At 45.5% G+C, this 16,793-nt stretch overlaps 1 protein-coding gene across 1 annotated transcript in view; it reads left to right on the forward strand.

Annotated features, from left to right (window-relative positions):
* Positions 1-9,642: 9,642 nt before the first annotated feature.
* ATRIP (ATR interacting protein) overlaps positions 9,643-16,793 on the forward strand; it is a 40,786-nt gene continuing 33,635 nt past the window's right edge. The window contains exons 1-3 of the mRNA XM_073644315.1: positions 9,643-9,799; positions 11,803-12,217; positions 15,907-15,977. Coding sequence (XP_073500416.1) covers positions 11,821-12,217; positions 15,907-15,977 — 468 coding nt within the window. The 5' untranslated portion in view covers positions 9,643-9,799; positions 11,803-11,820. The remainder of the gene's footprint in view (positions 9,800-11,802; positions 12,218-15,906; positions 15,978-16,793) is intronic.

A 16,793-nucleotide genomic window follows, 5' to 3' on the forward strand; every position in this document is an offset into this window, starting at 1 on the left:
GAGGGCTCTCGGGTGGGAGGTCGTCTGCTACAATTCAGGTCGATTTGGGCGTCCCACGTATCGGACGCCTGGGTGACGCAGGTTATGTCGGCAGGCTATTTCATAGAGTTTCATTCTCGACCCCCGGACAGGTTTCGTCAGTCAAGCATCCCGTCCGAGCTCAAGATGGCTGCCGCACTGCTGCGGGAGGTCGTCTCTATTCTGCAGCAGGGTGTGGTGGTTCTGGTTCCGCCGGAGGACCGGGGAAGGGGGTTTTACTCCAACCTTTTTGTGGTCCCCAAAAAGGAGGACAAGTTTCGCCCCATTCTGGACCTCAAAGAATTGAATGTTCATGTCCGGACCCGGAAATTCCGTATGGAGTCTCTTCGCTCTGTCGTGGCGGCCCTGTCGCAGTACGATTTCTTGGTGTCGATCGACATCCACGACGCCTATTTGCATGTCCCTATCGGCAGGGCTCACCAGCGCTTCCTGCGTTTCTCCATAGGTCAGGCCCATTACCAGTTTGTGGCCCTACCATTCGGGTTGGCCTCGGCGCCCAATGTTTTTACAAAGATTCTGGCGCCGCTCATGGCGCTCCTTCGAGGGCAAGGGGTTACGATTCTCCCCTACCTGGACCACCTGTTAATTGTGTCGCCCACATCGGATGAGGCGGTGACAGCTCGCGATCTCTCCCTTCAGCACCTGGAGGACTTCGGGTGGCTGGTCAATTGGAAGAAGTCGTCATTGGAGCCGTCGCAGTCAATCCTGTTCTTGGGGATGCATTTCGACACGGTACGAGCAGTGGTGTCCCTGCCTCCGGACAGACAAGCGAACCTTCGTCACCATGTCCAGGCTATGAGGTCGGCGATGGCGATGTCCCTTCGGAAGTGTATGCGCCTTCTGGGTCTGATGGTGGCGGCAATGGAAGCGGTACCGTTTGCACAATTTCATTCCCGGGGTCTCCAAGATGTTATTCTGACCCATTGGGATCGATCGCCGGCTTTGCTAGATCGCTGTGTCTGTATCTCCCGCAGGGTGCGAGAGTCTCTTGGATGGTGGTTACGTCCGGAGGCTTTATCCCTGGGGAAATCCTTTCTCCTCCCACGGTGGTCGGTCATTACCACCGATGCCAGCCTGTCTGGCTGGGGGGGGGGGGTTTGGCACGATCTCTGGGTTCAGGGGGTCTGGTCGTCAGAAGAGTCGTCTCTGCCGAGAGCTGTTGGTTCGTCGTGAGCTCTTCGTCAGGGGCCTCGGCAGCGCAGCTCTGCCGGGCGGCTACCTGGCGCTCTGTTCACACTTTTACTACATTTTATAAAGTGGACGTGAGTGCTTCCGCCGATGCGGCCTTGGGACGCAGGGTCCTGCAGGCGGCGGTGGTTTAGGTTCTCTCTTTATCTAGTTTTGGCGCTTGTTGCGCACTTGCCTAAGTTGTTGGGGTGTTGACGATTCTGCCACTGTTTCCCACCCTTGAGTTCTGGACTGCTTTGGGACGTCCCACTAGTAATGGATCTGTGTCTCCCTTCCTTCCCTTCTGCTGCTGAAAGACGGATTTTGGTAAGACCTTACCTGTAAAATCCTTTTCAGCGAAGGAAGGAAGGGAGACACAGCACCCTCCCATGGCAGAAGTGTATTATTGTTTTCCAGATGCGGCGCGACTCCTCTCTGATGGCGGTCATCTGGGCGGGGGTCGGCACGCTAGGGCTCTGTTCCAGCATTGCCAGCTCATCGCAGTTGTCAGGTCCAGTGAGTAGTGCCTGGGACTGTGTGTTCTTTCTGTTATATGCATAACCTGTTCTCTCGCATTTCTGAATTTTCGGAAGGGGTTGTGTTGTTCCGCTGGTGTTGTCTGCTCTTCCTTAGCTTGTGTACGGACTGAAGGACATGGAAGTAGTAGGAGCCTAAGCTGGAGGGGCCGGTCGTCACTTTTTCCAATCTGAGGTGAACTATCCTGTGGGGCTCCGCCTACCCACTAGTAATGGATCTGTGTCTCCCTTCCTTCCTTCGCTGAAAAGGATTTTACAGGTAAGGTCTTACCAAAATCCGTCTATTGTCTATTCCATTTGCACAACAGCATGTGAAATTGATTGTCAATCAGTGTTGCTTCCTAAGTGGACAGTTTGATTTCACAGAAGTTTGATTTACTTGGAGTTATATTCTGTTGTTTAAGTGTTCCCTTTATTTTTTTGAGCAGTGTACTATACTTACACTAACATGTGTGCTGACCCTTGTTTTTGATTTTGCTTCAGTTTCTTGTACTCCGTACACTTGGTGGTGCGGTCGCTCCCTTGGTGTGCGCACCTTATCTACTCCGCAGGTGTTAGCCATAGGTTCTGATCTGCTCCCTTCTACTTTGAGCACATAGTGAGGGGAGTTAGTAGAGATAGGGGCCATCCTGATTGGGTACACCATGTCACTGTGGGATGGCTGCTTTTGATCAAAAAATGACATCTAAGTACCCTTTGATTTTTACAAGAAGAGGCTAAACTCCCACTTTATTCATTCCTGGGTTCCTCTTCAGCTCAAAAAAAGGAGCCCAGGATCAAGACATATAGAGTCTCCTGGTAAAATACTACAGTCGTCACTTGAGAGGGAAGGTGATGTGGAGCACTTACTAGAGAGAGCACTTTAGCCTTAGGGCATTGCCTTTGGAGCGCCGGTGGCAGTCTGCTCATGCTGTATTAAAACTTTACTTTCTCATTATCATAATTACTGCTGCTAAACCTCTACCCAAGCGTATGCTTTAACACCTCTTCAGATCTCATATCTAGAGCTGTCAGGTGTATTGCAGGGTCAGCAGATGCATCAATTTTCAGATTCCCTTCTTTTCCACTTTAAATACTATTGTAATGGTCACCATTTTTAGTACAAGAGATAGGCATTATATTTTGTATTGTTGGAAAAGTACCATTTTTACAATCTTAAAAACAAAACAGTACCTTACAACAGCATGGGATGCAAAAACATGGCATGGAAGGGGCCTTAACAATTCTAATGTTAGGAACTGACCTGGGTTGGAGTAGTGATATTGCAACCACTAGGGGCAGCACCAGTAGGTAGCATAGTCAGGGAAGCAGTATAAACTTGAAGGTTTTAGCAAGTAGCATAGAAGGGAGCGCTTGACTAGCAGCTTGGAGCTCAATAATCTTGCAAGGAAGGAGGTGCCAGGCCAGGTTTAAATAGGGTGTTCAATCAGGATGAAGCCAATCAGGAACAACATAGGATGGAGCTGCTCAGGAACAATACAGGTACTAGAATCTAAGTTAGCCAGGAACTGTCCAGCAAGCTGAATAGCTGAATAGCTCAATGGGAAGAGCTGCCGTCTGGTGCACTAGAGCTGCTGGGTTCGAGTCCTGCCATCTAAATTGCATTCGGCATGGTTTTGTGCCAAGTTTCATTAATGTGGTTTTAACTGAATGACTGAGTAGGACCCCTTCAAAGTGCACCTCCATTATATTTATCAGTGTGCCAGAGATGCCTCATAAAAACACAAAGCTAATAATCCAGCAGCATATGAAATACACCAAAGTTTTCATCACGTACACAGGTCCTGTGCCAAGTTGGGTTCACAATCCAATTTTCTTACCTCAGACACACCACGCAATATTAGGGACAATTTTATAAAAAATAATACTAAAAAAAAACAATTTGTAAGGGACCCAGACCCACCTAATAGAGTGTGGCACCCCTTTAAGAAAGAGAGCAATTCTGCTCTATTATTGGGGATTTTCATCTGAGCCGTGGCATGGAAGCACAGACACAACAACATATCTTTTAACAGGGGCAAATTTACTTTGTCTTGTAAGGCACAGGCTCTTTACGCTTATTTATAGTCTTTAATCACGGTCACCGAGGCTTTCCTTCTCTGGCTTTATTTCAGTACTGGACTTCTTCACAATTAATAAACCTATTCATAAAACATTATAGCTCAAAAATTCTTTATTGGAAATATTTACAAATAAATCTTTTATGAAAAGGCATAGTGAGCAAGCACTAAGGCGACAACACAGCAGGAGGAGATGCAATATTTCATATATTCCATGAAAGTAATAACATCTGATATAGCAATTACACATAAATACAAAGATCATATGGATACACTAAAACAAATATACATATGTTCTGCACCAAGTGATTAATGTATGAGGTAAAATGATAGAGTGCCAAAAATGTGACTAATAAATCATGTAAGTACCTGTGGTCATCTCCTCCTGCAGGAAAGGCGCCATGTCCCAACACGTGTTTCAGCGTCTAGCCTTCATCAGGGGGCGTAGCATCAGACCAGCAGGAGGCACATTAAATATAAATCCAGGCCAATGAAAACCTGCCATGTATAGGGGCGTGTTAAGGTCATACATGGCGCATGCAACATCTAACTGGCCCACCTGACCCATCCCCAATAAAGAATTTTTGAGCTATAATGTTTTGTGAATAGATTTATTATTATCAAATAATTTTATAGCCAAACTATATATATTGCTAGTTAAGTGCTCTAAGATTCCTTGGCAGTAATTATAGTGTCACAATTCATTGTTGGTTGATAATGGGTTATATTTCTTCACAATTAGGACCACTCTCAGGATGGTTTACTTCTTTATCCCTCTCACAATCACATCCATATTTGCACCTCAGGCCTTTGTCCCCGTAGTCACTTACTCTCTACTCGGAGAGGAACTTTCCTGGGACACGACTCAGCTTCCCTACCCTTTCGCTCCTCAAGGCAGAGGACACTCACCACTCTTCTGACGAATAGACATCACTGTCTTCTCAGGTGTCAAGTTCTCTCTTGCCTTTCCATGTGGTTCTATTTTACTGCCACAGTGACACCACTGCAGGCCTCTACTCTTTCCCCGGCTTAAACTTTTCTTCTTACTGGTAGCTCAGCTTCTTCTGGGAGAGTCATCACAGAGGCTATCTCAGGTCTGGCAATGTAGCCTGGGGCGTCGGCACATTACTACTGACTAATGGGTCTGACCCCATCTACAAGCTGTAGGCTTGCAATTTTTGTGTAAAATGTTACTTGCCAGTCAGGTAGAATTTTATGTAGGGAATGAAAAAGCCAATGTGTATGAATTGGTTATATCTAGTAGACAGCAGATAATTATATTAAACATAAAAAAATGGCTTGCAAAATCTCTTGAAATGTGTGTTACGTGCACACCGCTAGGTTTAGATAGGGGCGAGACGGGTTTCATGAATTCTTTGGAATCTTGGGGGAACCGTTACTCAGGGCAACCATACGTTGCAGATTTCTCAGTCATAAAGAGGTATTGACTCTCAGGCACGGACACACTTGACAAGAGTCCTCATGAACAGTAGAATTTAATGTAACAGCACGTCCAGTACAGATCAAGTCTCTTAAAGTAACAGGCTTCAATAACAGCAACAGTCTCTTTAGCAGCACACTTCAATGCACCCACAACAACAGGCTTTTCCTTCACAAAGGCACAGTAGTACACAGTATTCTTTATCCTGCATGAAGATGGAGGGGGGAGGGTTTGATGAGGGAGAGAATCCCTGTGACACAATTCCTTCCAGTCCTTATCTTCCTGTCCAATTATAGACTTCCTGAACTAGCAGTGCAGTGTATTATCACGCCAGGTGTGGGAAAGACTTAGTGCAACACAGAGGGAAAAGGGAAAGGGAGCCCAAACACTAGGGAAAGGGGGAAGTGGAGACCTCCTAGTCTGATCTGGTGTCACCCTGTCTCAACTACCGTTCCTTTATTGCCTCTTCAGCAATCACCGCAAGCGTACCTCGCCCTACTCTCCCTGGCGTATGGCTACGGCTATGGATGGGAGGAGATGAGCACTAGTCAACCTCGACTAAACTCTATAGACAACAAGGGTAGACAAAACAGGGGGAAATGGCTTAACTTTAAATGAACTCCAAATAAGCACACAGCCTCAAGCTCCAGAGAGGAGAAAGTACTGCTCCGGCTAAGCTTCACAAGTAGAAATGAATATAGCCGGTGACTCCCTCTCAGACACACCAGGTATATATACACCCAGGCCAGAGAGCTAAAAAGCAAGACAGAGGTAGCCGCTCGGTCCAAAAGATATCCTCTTATCTAAGAAGCTGTCTGCAATGCTAAACGTAGAGATCTCCTGCAACCCACTGCAGGGCGACTGTCACCTTTGACACACCCGTGACAGGTATCTGACCTTGGCGCAGCTTCGCCCTTGACTTGAATCCTGTTCATTACAGTTCACGTGTCTGAGATACAAATCACACACCACTTCTCCCTTTTGCTGCTGACAGAATAATAAGCAAGTTCCCCACAATCCCCCTGGGGCTCTGCTAACCATTCCCTGTCTCCTGTAACTGTGTTAACCCCTCTAGTTGCTGAATGCTTCTGAAGCACACCACTTCCTGTCTCCTGTGATTGTGTTAACTCTTATAGTTGCTGGATGCTTTTGAAGCAACAGCCCTACTTCTGCATGTCACATGTGGCCTACAAGGGCAGATTCCCATTTGCCTTAAGTCAGACAACTAGGTTGGCTAGGCAGAGTATGGTGATTCTCTCAGTCATGCTTCTCAAGCCATAGAAAAAAGAATTCAGAAAGGCAACTGGCAAGTGAGAGGGAAAACTGGCAAGTGAGAGGAGCAACTGGCAAGTGAGAGGGAAAACTGACAAGTCAAAGAGACAACTCCATAGTATAAATCTCCATTTGACATCAAGTTTGTGTTGGATCACATCCTATCCTTCAGCAGGATTGTATCTTTTACAGATGCTTAGGGGACACATGACAATGCTGCCTGTTACACAAAATGTAAACTCCAGTATTATTAGCCTTGGAAGTCACATATCATTGGCAAAAAGCAGAGAGGGCTTTGAATTTTTCAACAGTGGAAGAAGCCAAGTAATTAAACTTTGGAGCAGTGATAATATGATTTGCAAGAGCCAGTGTCATCACCATCTCTCTGCAAATCTCGCGCATACGCACGGCTTTCTTCGGCTATGTCATTGTGCCTCTGAACGCGGGTGTATGCTTGCAGGCTTCTGAGGCACACTGCGTATTTCGGAAGTGAGTAAGACATCTTCTTCACTTCCGGACACGTGCTGTGCGCCTCTGAAGCCGGGAAGTGTACACCCGGCTTCAGTGGCATATTGATATGGACGAGGAAAGCCGTGCGCATGCGCGAGATTTGCAGAGAGATGGCAATGACACTGGCTCTTGCAAATCATATTATAACGCCCACAAAAGCGTGATAACATGCTGTGAGGACCAACTAGTCTGGGGAAATAACGCCCCATTGAGTAGCCAAAGGCCTAATTAGGATAGGGAAAGCGAACTTCATAAAAACATTTTTTAAACATGTATTTATGTGGTAATCATTATAATTGGGTGGTTAGGCAGGGAATTTAACAACAAATACACAAATGCTGGTGGGTTGCTACAGCAGCCTACCCCAGGAACTGGTCATAGACGGAACGGTTTATATTTTCTTCTAAAACAGCATATTTTTAAAACTAACAAAAACTTATGTACACTTGAAAAATTATTGTTTTGAATGATGATCCAGTCAATCGACAATTTGGATCAAGATGGGAAAACCTGCTCTTTTAGGGCAGACTGGATCATGCATTATGGATGTGTAAGGAGATGGACATATTGCTCACGTTCCCCCTTGAAGAACAAGTGTAATGTTGTATTGTGTAATGTGAACTGTGACATGCGTTAATGGTGGTAATGTTGTGTGATGCCTGGCAGTAGGGAAAGTTAGAGTTAATAGTTAGGACTAGCCCAGAATGGGATGGGCTAAGGTTAAGGGACAGAGACAGTTTCCTATCAGAAGTCAGACAGGGCCCAGTGTGTGTAGAAAGCAGACCTAAGGTCTAATGTGAGCAGTGCTGCATGATATGGGTGTCCCTAACGTGGGAGGAGACTGGAACAGAGGATAGCGAGATCCTAGTGGAAAGTAGGAGAGAAGTGACCGAAACAACAGAGTGACCGATCTGAGATGGGTCCTAGGTCAGGATGACTAGCAGAACGGCCCAGAGTTTATAACTCACAGAGCTAACGGGCCTAGACAGGACAAAGTACATGAGACGAAGAAAGCGCCCCCGGCGGGAGTTCCAGAGTGTCACTAGAAGAGAAGATAAGTACCGGCCATTCTGGCAATATAGCTCCCTAGAGGGGAAAGATGACGAGGAACCGCGGGTAGATAATAAGACTCTCGATAACTGGACTGTAGCACTGAGGTGGGCTGCGGTAAAGTAGAAAGGAACGGTGACAACAATATAGGACAAGCGAGTAAAGTGGACAGAATTGAAACTGTGTGTGGAAAATGCTTCATATTGTAAAAGAAATCTTCATCAAGATATGTACCCGCTATCTCCTGTATATAATCCCCTCCAAGTTATCGTTCAGTAAAAAGTTCATTTTTCCCTGGTGGTCTCCTTCATTGAACTGTCAAACACCTGTTCCTGGCCAACCAAAGTTATCAGTTACATGCAGCCTACAGGGGCATAGCGCCCCCACACCACAAGTCCACACACCCAGCAAAGACCCCCACCTTCATGTAACATGCCAGGGCAAAAAAGATGAGTACCTCGCCCACGACTACTGCCCCACACCACGTTACAGATGTACCTGTACCTCTTCCCTCTATCCTTTCCCATTGCTCAGATGAACTTGATGGTCGTGTGTCTTTTTCTCAGCTGTACTCTGTCATTATAGCCCTTTGAAGCATTAAGTATTCCTATCATTATTATATTACTCACATATCTTATACTCCCTTAGGGTGCATTATAGAGGTCGATTATCACGAACGAACGACCATTCCTAGGATCTTGTTTTTTGATAATCTTTCAGTGTAAACAGGCTGCCAATCACCCGACGAACAGGCAAAATGTTCCTTCGTAGGTTAAATCATTTTTGTGCTTGCTCGACAGTGCATCGTATTGTGTGTAAGGGGTTTCCGTTTCCGTAAAACCTCTGTCTCCTGGCTGCAATTTGTTTTAAAGAAAAACTGTGTTTTTTTCTCCCTCCCCTGGTCCAGCGCAGAGTCTCCATCACTGCTCCCAGTGTCTGTTAGGCTATGTGCACACGATGCATTTTTGGTGAGTTTTCCTGACAGGATTTTACATGTGCCTATAAATAAGCAGCATGTCCATTCTTTGTGCGGATTTGCCAACTTGCTTCCTATAAAAACGCACATAAAGTGTATGAAAACGCAACAAAAACGCATGGCATTTCCGCAGCGTTTTTGATGCCTAGAGGTGCAGAACCTCGCAGAAACACTGCAGAAATCTCTGCCAGCAAATACTGATGGTGCGCACGTATCCTTATTGTCTGCAGTGCTGAATTCATGATTCAAGCGCTGCAGCCAATCAGTGAGCGCAATGGCTCTAAGCGTGTCTTTCCGTCAATTAAGGGGCTGTCAAATCTCACAACCCAAATTATATATATTTCTTTATTTTCTTTTTGATTTCCTCTGACAGCCTGTCATCCGGACGGTAGCACGGAGACATACAAAGTGCACTCTCTACACGGCCCGGGGTCAGGGGGTGAGGGGCTGATGTGACGCCGGACATTTGCGCTACTTTCGCCCCACAGCACCAGTGACCACAATACACTAGAAGACCAATACAGTGAGGCGCAAGCGCACTATTCTGAGCCTGCCCGGACACCGTACCTCCGGCCAATCAGCTTCCTTTTCACATGGAGGACATACCTCCGCTTTCTTACAGGAGCGCTGATTGGTTGCTAATTTCTTGAGTTTCCCGGATCAGTCAGAAGCGAATGTCCGCCAAAATATGAGAGAGAGTCGTGCAGAGGAGAAGTCCGGCCCGTGAGCCCCCTGTCAGGACGCTGTGGTGGGTACAGCAGGGCGGTTTGTGTGTCATAGGAGACTGTTCTGTGTGAGGGACACATTGTGCAGGTCCTTGTCACAAGCCTTACAGGTAGGACATGGCTGTCAGGCTGTGCATAAAGCAGAGTGTAGAGGAGTGTGGGCACACATGGCAGCGTGTACTGCCAGCAGAGCATGTAATGGCCGGAATCCGTCTGTGCGGTGAAGAGGCACATAGAGCAAGAAAAAGCAACGTGTAAATGCAGCCCTACTATAGGTCCCCCCCCCCCCCGTTGTCGTGTCTGCGGAGCCCCCCCCCCCGTTGGCGTGTCTGCGGAGCCCCCCCCCGTTGGCGTGTCTGCGGAGCCCCCCCCCCGTTGGCGTGTCTGCGGAGCCCCCCCCCCCGTTGGCGTGTCTGCGGAGCCCCCCCCCCCGTTGGCGTGTCTGCGGAGCCCCCCCCCCCGTTGGCGTGTCTGCGGAGCCCCCCCCCCGTTGGCGTGTCTGCGGAGCCCCCCCCCCGTTGGCATGTCTGCGGAGCCCCCACCACCATTTTGGAAAGAAATTTCATGCCCATAATAGAGAACATACATCCAGTTGCTGATGACTGTTGCAGCGGGGCCATATTGATTATTTTTGGGACCATCTGGTTTTCATTGATGTCGCTTTTAAAAAAATAAATTAAATAAAATTTTTAGAATAGACGAAAGCGTTCTGCGTGCTTCACTTTTTCTTCCGTTATGAAAACAGAAGCCAGACAGATCCTAAAATCAATGTTGTCCCTCTGCTTCCATTTGCATTCAGTGGATCCATTTGGGTTTGTTTGTTTCTGAAACGTAACAGACAAATGAATTTGCATCGTGTGAACACTACACTACACTAGTTTGCAGATTTTGGGCCTGATTCGTTATTACATTTGTGCTTGTTCTATATTGTTTGCTTTTATATTAATTTCTCCTTTTCTGTTCACCTTTTTTGAAGTTTGTCTTAGTTGGCTGTTCTTCAATGTGAGCGGAGTTTAGGGTTTCTAGACGTCTTTGATTTGTCAATTGTGACTTTTCAAAAAGTCCCAAAATTTGTCGCAAATGTACTCCAGTCACCTCGTCCCATTTCACTAAAGTGATTTTATGTTTGCCAGGCAATTCTTGCGCCACTTACAAGATTTAAAAAAAACAGTGACTCAAAAAACAGATGAAGAATCGGGCCCTTAATGTGTGATTTTTCTCATTGGCTTCTGGGGGTAAATGGGGGCAGTGATGGGCACAGGGCTATTCCCACAATCACATTATTTTTCTCAAAGCAATGATTGTTAATGTACAGACCAAGCCCAATATAATGTTTCTTTCTTGTGTCTTTTTTTCCATCTCTATCTGCCCCTTGGTGCCTCCAGCTTCACGTATTCTTATCTGCAAAATCTACTTTTCCCAGCAGCACTTTTTAGACGAGTAGTCCCCAACCTCACTTATCTGGAGAGCCACATTCAACTCTGAGAGAGGGTCCTGAGCATCTTGGAGACCTCTCCCTCACTCTCATCTCCTTCGAATCCCCTCCTTACCAGGAGTAGTGACACCCTGCTCCCACTCCCGAAAAGTAGCAACACCCAGAACCCCTGTTAGCGCTCTAATGAAAGCCAAAGCTTTTCCACAGAAATCACACTGAGGTATACTTACATCCAGGGGTCCCGACCTTACCCCTATTCAGTATTCTCACATCGATCACTCCCACCACAGTGTCGCATCCAGCTCCAAACGCCTCGGACAGGTAGTATCATCCTGTCTCCAGCGTACCATACTTAATTTATCTCTCCACCCCCACGGCCAGTAAATACACATCCAGATCTGCTCTTCTGTGTGGGACTACTCAAAAGAGTCACCATCTGCTTGGTATAGTTTTTGTGAGACATGGCACTAATGCACCAAACTGGCAGAAAGCTGCGAGCCAAACATCCTAGGCCCGCGAGCCACAGGTATTAGATACAAGAATTTTTAGTAACACTACAGATTCTAATCTTTCTTCTGTTTTTCCTTGCAGGGGTCCGGCTGGCACAGTATGTCAATAAACCCCCTGTTTACAACAAAGAAAAGAGACCTCTCTGTGTTATACAGCGCAAATCAAGTCCATGCCAACTCCTCCTCTGCAACACACCTAAGTGTCCATTCTGCCTGTAATGATCAAGGACCATATCCTCCATCAAAGCGTTACTGTTCAACAAGTATTACTGAGTCTAACACCATGGAGGATGTTTTTGGTGATGGAGAAGACTTCACGGCTGATGATTTGGAGGAAATCGACATCATAGCCTCTCAGGCTTATACACAGGACTCGGGGACTGCGAGCATTTATGCAAATCATGTGCAAGGCAATGCCATATTAAATAATCGACAGACATCACCCTTTCTACAGCCACAAAGACCTGCACCACCAGAAAGAGGAAGAGTTCCCTTGAGTATGTGTATTTAATCACAAAATGTTTATGTTCTTATCGTAATTTATAAAAACTGAAACCATAATCTGTTTGTTTGCAGCATTTTTATAATTGCTGTGGTCGGACAATCAGTCCCTAGTCAGCATTTTTTTTTCTTTTGCATTGGGGGTTTAATTATATTTATATAAAGTGTGGTTTTTGGAAGTGTTTGATCTGCACCCCAATGCTAATAAAGGGATTGTCCGGCACCTTTTATATTGATGGCCTATTCCTAGTATAGGTTATATAATATCAGATCAGTGGGAGTACGACACACCAATCAGCTGTTCCTGGTGCCGGCGGCGGCCAGATGTGATCACTTGCGGAGCACAACACAGCTCTGTGAACTGTATAGTGGCCAGCAGCGAGATACTGTAGATAAACACCTATTCATTTAAATAGGGGAGGATTTGCTGCAGCTACTATACAGTTAATGGAGCTGTGCTGTTCTGTGCAACTGAGCACATCTGAAAAACAGCTAATCAGCGGGGGGGCGTGCCTCGTGGCACACCCTCACCAATCTGATAGTGATGACCTTTCTTAATGATAGTATATAAAGGAAACTTTGGTACCAAGATGATAAAGAGATAATAGGTTGCTTCCCTTGAAGTGATATTTTAATAATCCATGACTAATATGTACAGACAATATCTGACATTTCGGCAATGTTGGCCTTTGTCAAGGTTATCCATGTGAAAAACAGTGTACATACATATTGTCAAACACAAGATGTACAATTTATATACAAGAATATGATCAGAGAGAAATAGTAGCCAATGATCACGAAAATACCAATGAGTTCACCATGTATCACAAAATGAAGAAACCAGGTTGGGACCATCCAATCACCTGGTTCCATGGATATGTTTGGAGAAGCCAGGTTGGGACCCTCTCGTCTCCTGGCCTTGTACTTCAATGGACTGTCAGCTTCCTAAGCTTGCCGCTACCTCCCCTCTGTGGGTGTCCACCCAAAGCCGCTGGCCACTGGTTGATGTAGTCGGCCCTGAAAGTCCCAAAGTCGCAGTTGCTCTATTCCCATCGGGCCAGCAGAAGGGTGAGACTGTAATTTTGCACCATCTTGGGTATTTGCTGGGACTGTTCTATATGTTTGTCTGTTTGCTGGTTTAATAAAGTATTGTCATGCTGTTTTACCCTCACTCTGTGTTGTCTGAGTAGTAGTATGCCCACGGAAGACCCCGGATCTTCACATCTGGTGGCAGCGGTGGGATACTACTCAGCCCGGTGGATCTGGGGGCACTGCAGGGGACTGGTGTTAGCACACACCATCCAAGGGCTCCACAACCGACGAGGCATGTAGACAGACCCAGCAGACCATAGGTGAGGCATACACAGTGGGTTTTGGATGCTACCATGTCCAACCCCACCAGCCCGGCCTTGGGAGGAGGACCGGAGAGGATATACAGCAGTAACAAGCAACGGCAGCTACAGGAGCTGTGCCAGCTTCAACAGATTGAATACCAGGCCACCGACACTCATCGGATTTAATCCAGGAACCACAGGATGCTGAAGACGGCATGTGTGGATGCAATGGATAATCTGAGGAAACTGGATGATACAAAATTTTGTTCTCATGAAGGTGAGACCTGTTACATTCGTGTTTGCTTAAAGACATGCTGATGGACTATCCCCAATAAGTGGAGAAGGATGATTGGGATCCTATCATGTCTGACTAATTAAGATGGGGTAGCAATGTGACGACACAGATTCTAATCTTAATTAGCTAGATGTCTAAATTCGTTAGGCCAGGAGAAATACACTATTGTGTTCATGTTGACTTTTGAATTTGTGTTTTTCTTTGGCTGGTCAAGAAGGACAATGTATCAGGGTAATAGAACATTAATGTTTGCTAATTACATATTGAACCAGGCCAGCTAGCTTGTTGACTCACACAACAGGAGGACAAACTACGCAAATTGATTTAAATGCTCAAACAATGAGACATGAGCCCTGCACCTTCTTCTCTGACCTGTGAATGATGATCTGAGCCACAGATGTAAATATAAAAAGGGATTTCTATTGTGCTGTAAGGTGAATCAGAGAGACTCATCATCACAGCAGATTGGTAGCATGGCTCCATCCAGAGGGACACAGATTGGGATTCTACAGGATGCCAGCCTAAGGGAAAACGGCCCTGGCTGGAAGGATACAGATCTGCTCCATTGACTATCACTGTCCCTATGGAGACATTTGGTCCCATGGATATGTTGTTTGCATCAGCCAGGTTGGGACCATCCGGTCACCTGGTCCCATGTATATGTTTGGAGAAGCAAAGGTGGGACCCTCGGGTTTCCTGGCCTTGTACCTCAATGGACTGTCAGCTTCCTAAGCTTGCCGCTACCTCCCTTCTGTGGGTGTCCACGCAAAGCAGGGTGTCACTGGTTGAGGTAGTATTCCCCTCAAGCGAGCGGAAGGGTGAGACACTGTAATGTTGCACCTTCTTGGGTATTTGCTGGGACTGTTCTATATGTTTATTGTCTGTTTAGTAGTTTAATAAAGTATTGTCACACTGTTTTACCCTCACCCTGTGTTGTCTGAGTAATGTTCTGCCAACGTAAGAACCCGAGTCTTCACACGAGGTGAGTATGTTTGTAGAGGCTGAGGCAGTGTCTTAGTATATCTCCTACTGTCTTCATATTATATAGCAAAAACCTGCTGACAGATTCCCATTAAGGACGATTTTACACTTTATGGCATATATGAGGCTGTTGAGTGTCTGTCGGTCTCCAGACCCAAAATCTGTACATCGTCGTCCGTACTTGGACTGTGAAACATGAATGTGTGAAACCTGATCAGAGTATCTGTCTGTGAAGACAGCCACCAGCAATTGGTTTTAACTAGGGATCAGCGGATACTTGGAAGTTCGGGTTCTGATACCTGACCCGAACTTTAGTCCAAAGTTTGGTTCGGGTACCTGAACTTGAACCTGAACTCCATTGAAAACAATGGATACCCGAACTTTGGATCTGGAGAAAATCCCTCTCCCTCGAACTCCAAACATTGCAACGGACTTCCAGAGACGTTTGGCGTTTAGCACCGGACACTAACTGTCCAGTACAAACCCCAAACTTAAGTTTGTGTTCGCTCATCTCTAGTTGTAACCTATTGTCATAGTAAAAAAAAATTGATTTTGCGCCACTGACATGAAAACCCATTTGCCTTCACTTACTGTTGTCAGTTTCACAATGTTGGGCGGAACAACAAAACTGATAAATGCCTACATTTCTGAGGAGAGAAAAAAAAATTCCCCAATGCTCTTGCTGCTAACTTATGTGGCCATTTTTATTCCTTGGAGTGGAAATCTTCCCTTTATAAGATTTGTTTTCCGCATACCTGCAGTTGCGTTTTGCTCACATTATTCTTACATCCTACCAAAATCTTCTATTTAGCCGGTACACCTTCTTTCTGACTTCTGTTCATTTCCCATATTGTGTAACATTGTTTGTGTATTTAGGTCTAAGTGTTCCAAATATAATTAGAAATTTCTGCTAGTTTACATTTAGTTTTTTTTGGTAGTTCGCTTATTTTGCTACATTATTATTTTTTTTTATAATTTAAATTTACAAATCTTTATGTCCATGTGTTCAAATAGGAAACTCCTTGAACTTCTTAACCAAAGAAAATTAATTAAAGCTCCTTTTTTATTTTCTCAGACTCGCTTACTGATAATGAGACCTCTGCTGTTGGCGTTCTGCAGTCTGAACATGAAGAGCTAAAGCAAAAAGTAAGCGTTGGTTCTCCCGCATAGCTCTTCAGGAATTGCTTTATGGGCATAACATTACTACTTTATTATTGGGATCTGATACCAGATTTGACGGTGATGGATTTACTCCCTTGAAGCTGACCGGGTTTTTCCAATGTCTATGTGAATGCCAGGATAGGGGGGGGGGGATCATTACAGTAATGGGGGCCAAGACAGTGGGACGTCATTTCTGTATTGGTGCAAAAAAAGCATGTATTTATAGGATTTAGAACACTACAGGGGCCCATGCATTTGACCAGCCAGTATTCTTGTGGGTGGCGGGTGCCATTGCCCAAATTTTGCCCTTGGTTCCATAGGACTCCAGTTACGCCTCTACTCCAGAGTAAGTGCTGCCCTTTGTAGAAGCTCCCCTCTAATATTTTGGTTATTTCTAATAGTACATAAAGTTTTGTCATTATATCCAAATTGCATTCTTGGCCAACTTTATAGATAATGCCTTATTTAAAAAGGCTTTATATCTTGGTCATTACACACTTGGGGCCCAATTCATCAATTATATTTTCGCCAGAAAAAAATCAGGAAGCATGTGTGCCATTTTGAAGAATGACACAGAAAAAACTGTACCGAAAACCACAAGGCTAAAGAGGAAAAAATACAATGCAGATAATTGACACCGTTTTTTTTCTACAGATTTGATTACAGTAAAAGGCTACCGCCTTAGGCTGTTATATAGCGTTTCACCCTATCGTCAGTGGCTCCCTCAAGTAAAGAAAGGCTACTGCCTTAGGGTGAAACGCTATATAACAGCCTATCGTCAGTGGCTCCCTCAAGTAAAGA

Source organism: Phyllobates terribilis, unplaced genomic scaffold (genome assembly GCF_046119375.1).
Source record: "Phyllobates terribilis strain yellow unplaced genomic scaffold, ASM4611937v1 Scaffold_8__6_contigs__length_399053987, whole genome shotgun sequence".
Taxonomy (NCBI): Eukaryota; Metazoa; Chordata; class Amphibia; order Anura; family Dendrobatidae; genus Phyllobates; species Phyllobates terribilis.